The 11,717-nt window shown below is 40.5% G+C and overlaps 1 protein-coding gene across 1 annotated transcript; it reads right to left on the reverse strand.

Moving 5' to 3' along the window:
• Positions 1–593: 593 nt before the first annotated feature.
• Positions 594–11,200, reverse strand: LOC110984659 (uncharacterized). Its single transcript, XM_022245052.2, has 7 exons — positions 11,046–11,200; positions 8,330–8,560; positions 7,445–7,507; positions 4,417–4,566; positions 4,042–4,170; positions 3,606–3,747; positions 594–2,493 (listed from the first exon to the last, which is right to left on the reverse strand). Exons 2-7 carry the CDS (start codon positions 8,549–8,551, stop codon positions 2,141–2,143), a joined length of 1,059 nt encoding a protein of 352 aa, XP_022100744.2. The 5' UTR covers positions 8,552–8,560; positions 11,046–11,200; the 3' UTR covers positions 594–2,140.
• Positions 11,201–11,717: the final 517 nt, after the last annotated feature.

The raw sequence follows: 11,717 nt of genomic DNA on the forward strand, positions 1-11,717 counted from the left end.
AGCGCGTATAGGTCTTTCTCTCTTCGTGAGAACGGCCGTGTTGCTGTACCATGTAAATTGCGGGTACAAAATGAAGTGACAATATGGACTTTGGCTATTCGTGAAAACCATAAAACGCATTTTAAGCTCTTTCTGCATTTTAGACATTTCCGTTTTCCCGCCAAATGGGCCTAAGCACTTTCCAACGTCAAGCTTTTGCCAAATGAGGCTAAATCATTTTCTGCTAAAATTGAAAAATGTAATTTTTTTTATTTATTTCGGAATTTTTTACATTTTTGCCTCTTCGTGAAAACGGCGACAATTTTTTTTGGAAAATTTCCAAAAGTCACTATTTGTAACTTCAACAAAAGACAGCTTTGAGAGGCAGAACTATAAAATTATGCTTATTCTAACAAAGACAGTAACCTTGAAATTAATGCAAAAATAACACGAGAATAGGAAAAAATTAAAATAAGGAAATGTCAATTCTCTTCTATATATTCAGTCTAACAGGCCCCACTTTTTATAACAATGATAATGATTTTATTTACAGATACTATTTTCGAAGAAAATTGTAAAACCAACCACCTCATGGACAAGACTTAACAGGTCAGTCCGTTTTGTGAGTTATTTTAATGCTTTTGCTTGTTTTGAATCTTGCCACAGGTTTTAATTAACTTAAATCATCAAAACAGCTGCAAATGAGGAGATTAAAAGTCTCCGAAGACACTTACATGACATTTTTTTATCTAAGTACTGTTGTCCTTGCAAATCTGAGCTAGTTAGCCTTTTTCAAAATTCTTCCCCTCAGCTTTGTCTAAACAGATATCTTGACTTTGAGCACTCTGTATTTCTTTTCTCCAGTACTGCAGTTTTAGTACGAACGCAATTTTGACTCTGGGCTTATTTCAGTTATTTTCCGTTTGTAGGCACTCAAGACTACTGCTTTCTCCATCCTTAACTTTAATTTTTCTTCAACTGTCTTTCCCACTTGGTGTTATCAAATTAAGAATAATGGAAGTGAACAAAATGTTTAAACTGCGGTTATTTAACAGTTAATACGATTCACACACAAGTTAGAATTACGTGTTGTTAGAAGGTACATGAATACCGATTGTTTTACTGAAATTGTTTCGTGGGATCCTCATGTTCCTGTCATTGTCTCATAATATGAGGAATTCCCTTGTATCATATCTAAAAGCAAAGCATGTGATACCGAGGCAGGATTTTGTTTGTTTTGCTGGTGGTTTTGGAATTTCTCAGGCGCTGTTGCCAGAGGTTGAAGCTAAAATTTAACCACCCCCTCTGGATAAGCTTCAAGAAAACAAATGTCAAATCCAAATGAACTTATTTATCCTAAGACTGCTCGAAGTAAACACAACATTTTTAATGTTGGAATACAAATACACTTTAAATAGATTCTTTATGGGCTTTTGGTACTAACATTACATTTTTAATTAAATTGGGAGGAAAGCTGGACACTCAGTCACGAACGATTTCACACTGAAGCAAAACCTAGAATATGCAGAAAGTCATCCTCGTTATGCCAAACTGAGTAATAATGAAAACTTAGACTCCGATCCACAATTGCGTTCATCTGCTACCTACTACATTTTTTATGTCAAGTTAAAGGCAATCTTTCCAATTAACGAAAGAAATCCTTTTCTTCAGCACTCATACCTTTATACCTTCTCCCACCAAAACATGTCTGTCTCTTTTAATGGAAATAACGGAAACTGTCATATAGCAATGAAAATAAAAAGCACTTAAAAATTGTGTTTCCTTCAGCAATAAAAATGTAATAATAATGACATCTCTAATGTGCAAAATACATAACAAATGTTCTAATATGCACAGCGAATGATAGAAACCCTGCTAAAAAGTACAAGTGCCATAAAAATAGAGATTTTCCATGCAATCCTATTACCACTACAAAGCTCGCCATACACATTTTCAGAATGGTTTGATTGGGCAAACTTGGTTTTGAACCTTTTTGAAACTGTTTCCTGGAGTGCAAAAAAGGCTATTACATGTAATTGTTTCATTTTCTTAGTTGATTTGGCCCTCTAAGTAACTTCAGTGTGTATTTGCTTCGATATAAATTCAAAGCTAGACGACAAAGACGTTGGGAAGGAGGGACCATTTACTGTTGGACAGCGATTTAAGAAGTTTCAAGAAGACCTTTCTTGTCATCGTGATGGAAATGCTCACTTCCTCCGGTTTCGGCAACGCCTGTCTGGTTGCCTGTCTGGTTAGCGAACGCCTGCGGTCCTTGGGTTGTCTGCATCCCGGCTCTGGCGGGCCTGGTCAGTGGGGCTTGGCCCGGTACAGTGACAACCAACTGCTGGGGAGCAACGCCGGTCGACTGGGGGGCAACATTCACAGGCTGCGGTGCTTGAATTGCAGGACCTCCAACGGGTTGGGGAGCGTAGGCATTTCCTTGGGGAAAATTGGCAACTTGCTGGGTGGGGGCCACATTGTAATTGGTCGCATACTGCGGACCAGCCGAGGTTCCTGTGATGATTCAACATAACAAGACAGATATAATCGAACTTGATTCAAGTCTTGTTCAATTTAGATGTGGGGATTTGGTGATGATTATTCCCTCTTTAAAGGGTGGCTGCAATAGATTTTTGTGATTACAAACTTCTAAAATGCTCCTTTCTGCCTCAGTTAACCTTATTTTCAACTTCAGTTTCATTATTTCAAAGGGCGTTTTAATGCCTTTTTGGCTTTTATGCTAATTTGTATTTCCCTATTGATGCACAAAACTGTTTTGTCATCACAGGAAGAAGTCCCAATGTTACTTTGGCTTGTACACGAAAAGTCCTGGGGTTTTGTAGATTTTCCTGGACTCAGTTGTCTCTTCTTTGCCGATTCATTGTTGTTCATGTGCATAGCAATGAGAAAATGTCAATCCCTCTCTCAGAAATGTTTTCAGTAGGTAAATCTTGGGTTCACAGTTTGAACAGAAACACCTATGCACATGAACCATGCCTTCCCTAGATGGTGTCACAGCAACACCTCCCTCAGTTCCTTGATTTTAAGCAGAGTCTGAATCGGTTTTGGGCCAAAGTTCGGATTCAAGTCGAAGTCCCAGTCCTCGCCAAGTCTGAGTTCGGTCGTGAAGTGGCTGTTACAACCAATTCAAATTAACAGTAGACTGATGGTCAGAACGAGGAGACTATAAGGTGTTTCACCAAGGACGCGTGCGAAGCGGCATACCGAGTGCTACTAAGCAACAAGAAAATTGGACTCCAGTCAGAGTCCAGTAATCCCTTCAAAACCATGACAGGTCATTTTTCTCTCAAATATCAGTCTGCTATGAGAATTCGGTGCTTCTGGTTAATAACGTGGGCTTCGCATCACACATTGATCTTTTGAAGCATATGAAGCAAGATACGGGACAGAGAGCACCCCAGCCTTTCTGTTGGTCATTATTTGATTGGAATCTGAGGAATTCTTTAAAGGCATTTAGGGGATGTGTAAGTTAACAATAGTCTTGAGTGGGTACAGGGATTGAACATGTAAGGGGGAGGTATCCCTCCATCCCATATCTTGCTGGGTATATTTTGGAGTCACCTCTGCACTAGAGCGGTTCCTAAATCGGCCTGGATGACACCTACCTCCAGCGGCAGCAGCCACTGGCTGTTGTAGGGGCTCCTGTTGTGCATTCATTCCAGCAAACCGGATGTCAACCTGCCGCTGTTGTTGCATGATCGTCATGGGTACAAACTGTGCATTGGCTGGTTGAGGCACGGATTGCACCTTTAAATTTAAAAAAGACGTATTCCAAATTCAAAACTGAATAAAGCATTTTGAAAGCAATAAAATCTCAAAGTCTGGAATGTGGCGCGACTGATTAGTCATTTGGCAGTATCGTCCCGATGTAGATGAGTCTATTGGCCTTTTGTCGTGTGCATTGCGTGTTTTTGACTCAGATATATTTCATTTAGGCTCCGAGTAACTTTTTGGAAACGTTTCAGAAGTTATGAAAACAAATCAAATCATTGATGGTGGACATCTACTCTTTTCGAAACGAAAGCTATAAAGACCACATACCGTAACTGGGGTGTAGGAGTTGCAGCAGGAGCAGACGCCATAGCAGGACATAGAGGCAGTCACGATGCTGATGATCATCTCAGCCAGGCCGAGTATGGCCAACAGCGAATCAACGGCTTGACGAGATGGCTGTGAAATCCACAACGATGTCAACATTTGTTAACAAGAACAGGCAATTTACTTCTTTATCCTGATGACCAACAGAAAGTCAACGCCGTGTGGCTGCATAGTAAATACGATGTTTGTCATGGACTTGCGCGGATTCGCACAAGGTTTTCAGCCTTCCAAAAAGCAGTTTTAGTGGATTTTGCATTTGGATATTCTTCGCCAATTAAAGAGAGGATCAGCGGCCAGAAATAAATTATGCCCATTTACCGTCCCAACAATACACGAAACACCGCCATACGGCTCGGGATGCGGTCTACAAAAGTAGCCGAACTCGGACAAGGCCGCGATGACAGAGACAATCAGCAACTGGCAAGCTGCCACTGCTGTGAGTATGGACATCACCATCACTGCAATGACCTGGAACGAAAACAAAAAGGGGAAATGATCATATTTTGGACACAGGAGGGTTGACGTGATGTCACACAGTGAATGCATTTTTAAGTTATTAGAGTACTTTTAGTCTCTCTACCGTGAGCAGAAGTACCCCCTCTTCGGTTGGTCGGAACTGCTCATTTTGCTGGCCGCGACACGCCCATAACACGTGCATTTCATAGTCGTTTATGAACCTGCGAAGTGCAGGTCCGACAAAAGCAGCCTCCGTTGCTGGGAAAATTGCGCCCTCATTTGGTCCAGATAGGGGCTCATAGCGTGGGGGTGTGTGGGACTGTCAAGTAATCGTGTCCTGAAATTACAACAATACAACGCTTTCCAATTTCATTGTACCACCGATCTCGAAGCACTTTAAATTCGCGGCTTGTCTCGTGTTTTTCCCCCATACTGCTCATGTGATACGTGCTGCTTGCTATCTCCATCCAGTTTGACTAATAAGGTGGTAAACAACAGTGGATAGGCCTGGGTACAGGAACATCTCTGTTTATTGGCAAGTGTTATTACAATAGTGTAGCGACAGGGTTGTCGAGGGTTGGTAACATAGAGAAAAATGATCAACGCAAGATTTTTGCCATTCTATTTATAACGAGCAGTTGACATCACGAATCATCGGGCAAAGTTCCTAAAACGCAGTTACATGTGTAAAATACTTGCCAACAGCTGTGAAGTAAATCTCTTTATTTATATCATACATTTTTTTTTACTCGGTATGCCAAAACCTTTTCATTTGGGCCACACTATTCGCTAAAGATAATTATTATTGATGGAAACTGACAACAAACATCGACAAAGACTGATCCAAAAGCATCGGGGTGGGTGGCAGCAAACTTGTTTTGTGTGGGGAGCATATAAAAGGTGAAACTTTATAAACTTTTGTTGCCTTTAATTACAAAGTACGAAGCTACATTCCAGAGCTTCAATTAAAAGGGGAATCCAACATACTAAGAAAAAGTGCCTTTCATTTTTGTTTCAAAATTACGTGGAACAGGTCTCCTTAGGAGACCCCGGCCCCGGTTCTGCACCCGTTCTTAAATACAAACTGTAGGCCTATGTTTAAAACGGTTGCACGTCATTGGTATGAGGTCCTCTAGACTTCCTTGCTATGAAGGGAATTTTTATGAGGAATGAAAACAAGGTAAATTCATTTAAATAAATCGATTTAAGTCATTGATTTAAATCACAAAATTAACACATCACTAAATAAAATCACCTTACTTATAGAGAAACCTTTTCGTTTGGGTATTTAAAAGGAAGAGATTCACATACTGATGCCTCAAAACAGTTACACATGTACATTTATCTTTACTTATCTTTAGCGTTTTTTTTAGTAAAGAAAAATGAAGACAGAGAGTTTTGTTTGGAACTGGTTACAAGTTGGAATTTGGAACGCGTACTACCACTTTGCGCATGGATGGTTTTAACAATGTGAAAGAGAGTCAAGTCATTTGAGTTTTTCAGTTGAGAAAACCTGTTAATGGAATAGACATTCCATTTAAATGCATTTAGAAATACATGTATGATATATTGCTATAATCATGAAAACTGGAACACCAAAGATTGTGTACTCATTCAATAAACTCTCACAAAATGTTATAAATAATATAATAAAATTAGAGTATAAGAGTTTTATCCGAATTGAAGACGCAAACACACCTATCTTTGATCATCATGTTTTATCACTGAAATAATTATTTATACCAAGAGTTTGTATGTAATTCAGCATACAGGTAACTCAACTTAGCAAGATTTTGGATTAAAATAAACACTTCGATATGCGACATTTTTAGCCAAAGCAGTCAACAGTGGGTCCTTTATTAATCATCACAGGGTGTTCCATGTGTTTAACGTCAGGACAAAAGCTTTCCTGGACTTGAAAACAAGATCGACTAAAATAAAAGGATTTTATTAAACTAAATCTGATTGAATTTTTAAAAATCTGATTTTTTGTTTAACAAAAATCAAGATTTTTAACAACCCTGAATGAGAAATAAAGAAAAACAAAAGACTGGGACCTAAAATGTCCTTGTTTTAAGCAGAATGTTATATTTTATATTCCATTTTGACGAGGTTCGACTGTTCATGTACTACTTTTCTTCAGAATATTCTTTAGTACCTGCCAAACTATAAAAATTGGAACTTGAGAACAAAAACTCGCCCTATTTTTTTCAAATTTTTGTCCCCTAAAAGCCGTTAATCGTTTCAGGCTACAAAAGGAACATTATTAGTAACAAGGAATGAACCAGCTTGAATCCCGATTCTAGTCAGCCGACCACGCTCGACAAAATTCCCATGATGCATGATTCGGTGTGGGCTTTCCCAGTGTCTGACAGCACCTCAATTTTGCATACAATTTGGTATTCTGATAACGAAGTGAAGAGCCGCACGAGGACGCGACCGATTTCTGTTGAAACGTGTGGTTCCCGCTTAGAACCTATACGTCGCGCGTGCAACATGCAAGTTGCCACCAGCCTGTCTCTCGTTTACAAGTGACGCAGAGCTTCCAATCAGAAAGGATTTAGAAGAAAACTCTTTCCCTTGTGTAAACACGAAGCTCAAACACCACTGACCCAATACAATTTGAAGTCCAAAGTTTCAAGCCGTCATCGGCCAGCAATGAGCCCCGAGCTGGACCAAGAGAGGGCGCAACTTTCCCGGCCACAGAGGGTCATTTGGTGGGACGTGCAGTTGTTCACAAACGACAATGAAATGCGGCCGCGTCGATACCAACAAAATGAACACTCCCCATCAACTCTGCGCTTTTTAACAATGACGGGTTGCTTCTACTTAAGGTGGATAATCAATAGCTAATGCTCTGTTTACTGGAAAAGAAAGAATCATATCTTACCATGCATCTATTGTTCTTTTGATACCCAGCGACCAAACCCAGAATTCCAGTCAAGAGGAAAAACTATAGAAACAAAGTGACGAAATCAGAAATAAGTCCCGTATCATTTATCTAAGGTCACTACAACAACAAATTTTCTGTCATGCTGTGACATAGTTCATAAGCTTAACGTTGTGTAAAGTTCAACTGCTTAACACAATCCACTAAAAGTCTGAACATGCTTAGTATGAATTTTTCCATTATTTTATGAAAAAAGTTCAAACAAATCTTCTGTTCCATTTAACCATATAAACGGAGGAAACAATTATTTTCAATACATTTTTCTATTTCATTTTCACGGATGTCGAAAATCCATTTCTCCAAAACTTTCTATCCCAGCAAAATATTTCATAGGTATTTCATATGACATAATACGTGTCCCCAACGCGTGGCACATAAACTGGCATAAGCCTACATATCAACGATATAATTTCTTTCATATTCGTGTTAACAAAATGATTTCCAGGAAGCGCTCAGAAAGTGTTATGATTGCACATAAACACAACAATTTGAAAACCCCAGACTAAACACTGTTGCTATACCTCGTGTTTCAGGGCAAGCTTTTGCATAGCACCCATCTTTGGAATAGATTGGTTCCTTTGTGCCCTTCTTATCCATGAAAACAGCATATTGATGGAAGACATTTTCTTCTGTAGCTATATAAAGCAAAACCTTGCCCTAAGTCATGAGGTATAGCAACAGTGTCTGTGGTATGGAAAATTCTAATTATGTTCACGGAAGTTAAAAGGAATTCAGGGTACCAGATTTTATTCAAATTTAGTTCACAAAAGGATAATTCCCCTCTGAACTCCAACAAAATTGAAAAACGTAATTGACGCCACTCACCACAAGTCCACTCCAGATACCCCATCCAGCATACGAAGAATTGCAGCGAAGCACTACGGCAACGATGCCCAAGAGAGTACTCAGACTCCCCAGCACGATGTGGACTATCGATAATCCCATCAGTCCGGGAACCTTCTTGTAAGGCGTGTTGGGGCTAGGGCCAGTTCTCAGCGGCTGGCCAGACTGCTGCGTGATCACACCGGGCTGACTGGTCGGAGTCATGATGACTGGCTGGAAAAAGATAACCCAAAATGCCAACGGGGCAAAATATACGATTAAATTAAAGCATCTGCATGAATACATGGTTCTCGTCACGTGACACTATGTTGCTGCCATTATGATGGAAGTGTACACACTAGGGCGCGAAGCAAGTACCGACGCGAAACGTAAACGCCGACAACGTTACAGAAGACCCGGACTAGAATCAAGTCTAGTTCATTCTTGTTATTTAACTATTTATCTCGCCAGGAAGAATGCAAAAAACACGTAATTACATACAAAAATACAAAACAGAAAAAACGCAAAAACAGACAGACAACTTTAAATTAAGAAAAACCGCAAACAAGATGATGTGGGACAGGCAGATAGATAAATTGCAAACAGGCCTACATACAGAGTAACAGACATCTAATGTTGCATCTGTACAGATACGAAACCAGACGATAGACAACTCAATTTAAACAAACGCTCTAACAGCAAGACTGAGAGACAGTAAACTGACACCAATCAAACAGTTCAAGGGCATGAGAAAAGCAGTAAAAAAAACTCACACATATATACAGAAATAAAACATGGAGAAATAACAATATAAAGTCAGATACTAAAAAACAAGCAACGAACTAGAAAAAGATCAAATACCATAAAGAAATAAACAGCACTAGCAAGAGGGAGATGTGTTCCAGGTTCCAACCTCCAATTTCTGAGTTAATGGAAGTCTACGAGACTGGTGGTTTTAAGCCGAAAACAACACAGTCCTGAATTTCACCAGGAAGAGTAAGAGTGTTCCATGTAATGGGAAATTTACGAGCCTATTGCACCGTTGGTTCTCGATAAAACGTAACCATATCTGCGTGTCTTTACACTGAGTTAAAACTACAGCATTCTTTACCGGCAACTGAAACCTGGACGTACCGAATTTATATTTGATGACCGAAACAACAAAAGGATGAACCTGTTGCTTAAAACTATATCATAGTAGTAGTACATAAATGTTAGAGTGAACAAGATGCTTGTACACTGGTTTTCTTTTTGCTATGTACGGATAAATATACAGCCCTCTAGATTAATAATGTGTGCAATTACAAAATAGAGCTTAACTGATATCTTTTCATAGTTTCAGAGGGGAATAGAAATATTTCTGAACTGTTGGGTAATTTAGATTTTTTTTGGAGTATGTGTTATAATCATGTACTCTATGATTAGTGCTGATCTGTTTGAATCAATTTTCTTTTGGGAGTTATCAATTACTTATGGTATATTTTAGGTCACTATGTTTACCTCTTGAGACCTACGGTCTAGAATCGCGTATGGCCAAATCTGCCACAGAACAACTGAGTCGGGCCTCCTTAAGCTGGCACCATACTAGACAGTGCGGTGCACGTTTCGCGGGAAACCCCTCTTAGGCTACCAAAAACAGTTATTCAAGTGCGTGTTTTTCCCTCTTTTGTTAGGTCTGACATACATGAAAATACATGATTTGAAGAGATCATAACATGCTCTGTTATAGGACGTGCTGCTTGAGTTTGTGAAAACGTACATCAACCATTCGTCCTGAATTCCATCCCTTGACAGTGAATGACGAAACGCCAGTTGTTGTATTGGATGGCAAGTTTCGCGCCTGTCATTCCGATAGTTTTCTGTTTCGAGAATCCACTGCATCGTGAGAACTCTCACGAATGAATTCTGTGAAAGTAACCGCCCCATCTGTGAATATTCATTTAAAAAAATCCCAGATTTTTTAGGCCCTCTTCACTGGGTCATTACCGTGAATTATGTATTTTTGTTTTACATGGCTGCAAGTGGCTGCATGGGTGCCATTCCTGCGTGTATGTTAATGCATCTATAGGCGCAGGCATAACAGGTGTGGGTGCCGGCTGGCGCGCGGCGCCTGCACCTGTTGCATAAACATGCACTGCGCAGGTGTACCGTATTCCTACCCAAACGACACCCACTCATGCCATTACAACACGACGCATTACGCGTATTCACGGCGAAGTGAATACGCGGTGCTATACGATCTTTGGCCGAAAAAGTGGTGCCAGACAGAGTACCATAGCAGAGGAGAAAGCGCAGCAGCCCGCTCGTATCGTCCGTCCGGCTCCATGTAAAAACTAGATTCATTCTCACCTAACCACTAGGCCTATAGGCCTATGTCATGCACGACAATGACCATTGCACCACCACTTTTCTTAAACTCTTCCAATAGGACCGAATTTCCTCATCCCGGTTACTGGCAGCCATGTACAGTATGTATCATGATGCATGGCAGACAAACCGCACCCAAGGCCTACCAATTCCACACTGCAAATCGGCACATCGTCATCAACATGCGCGTGCCACTGAAGTGTACGGGAAAGAGTGGCGTATAAACAATTCCTCACGAAAACGTGTATGATGGAATCTTTTTAAAAAGCCCCACTTTCGCCTTGCCAAACCTGACTGAACCCAGGGTATTCCTGCACAGTACAAGGGTCCGATTTACAGTGAATTTACTCACCTGGGTGAACAGCAGAGTGGTGATTTCCCGAGTCAGTTTACAATTTCATTTGCCACCCAGCGAATTTGTGTGCTGTCATCCCATATGTCTGTCGACGAAGCTTCCATCCTAGACTGGTTCCTGGTCCCATTTTTCATCGGCCGAGTGCTGAAGCAGGCTTGCTCAGGCTGTGATCCTCAAGGTCAAATACATTAACATGTGACATGTCATTACGAATTACAACTCAATCGCTGAATTGGCAAATGAATAAATGATATACACTGTATGCTGGCCGTCAGCATTTCCCCGAAACATAAAATGTAGCGTACCACATATCACTTTGTGAATTTAACACGTTACGAGATTGGCGATCAAGTTACAAGTCGGCAAATTGACTCTGGCACCCCACCCCCAAGAAGCCTTTGCTACGCCACTGGGTCAAAACGTTGACCTTCGCCTTGAGAGTTAAAGCCCTGGCCCTAAGGATCAAAGCTTTTGCTAATCAGAAAAAAAAAGTCCCACGTGACGCATGATGGTCATAATGCTATCGATGAAGCATGCGACCAGCGTATGATGCTGTTGTACTAATTACCCTAGCTAAAACGTGTAGCGCGGGTGTATAATATGCCAGCACAAAGGGTTCTGCATGTTACAGATGGGGGTGAGGACCAGTCTACTTCCCGCTGTACGCAG

The sequence above is a fragment of the Acanthaster planci genome, linkage group LG15, assembly GCF_054643075.1.
Source record: "Acanthaster planci isolate LZ-2023a linkage group LG15, COTS_SCS, whole genome shotgun sequence".
In the NCBI taxonomy this organism is placed as follows: Eukaryota; Metazoa; Echinodermata; class Asteroidea; order Valvatida; family Acanthasteridae; genus Acanthaster; species Acanthaster planci.

Excerpts from the sequence above, each read along its gene's own strand:
- LOC110984659 (XM_022245052.2), bottom strand. The coding sequence starts at position 8,551 with ATGACTCCGACCAGTCAGCCCGGTGTGATCACGCAGCAGTCTGGCCAG. Across the intron at positions 4,567-7,444 it reads AAAAGAACAATAGATGCATG|GTCATTGCAGTGATGGTGAT; the intron begins GTAAGATATGAT and ends TTTTCGTTCCAG. Across the intron at positions 3,748-4,041 it reads ACTCCTACACCCCAGTTACG|GTGCAATCCGTGCCTCAACC; the intron begins GTATGTGGTCTT and ends TTAAATTTAAAG.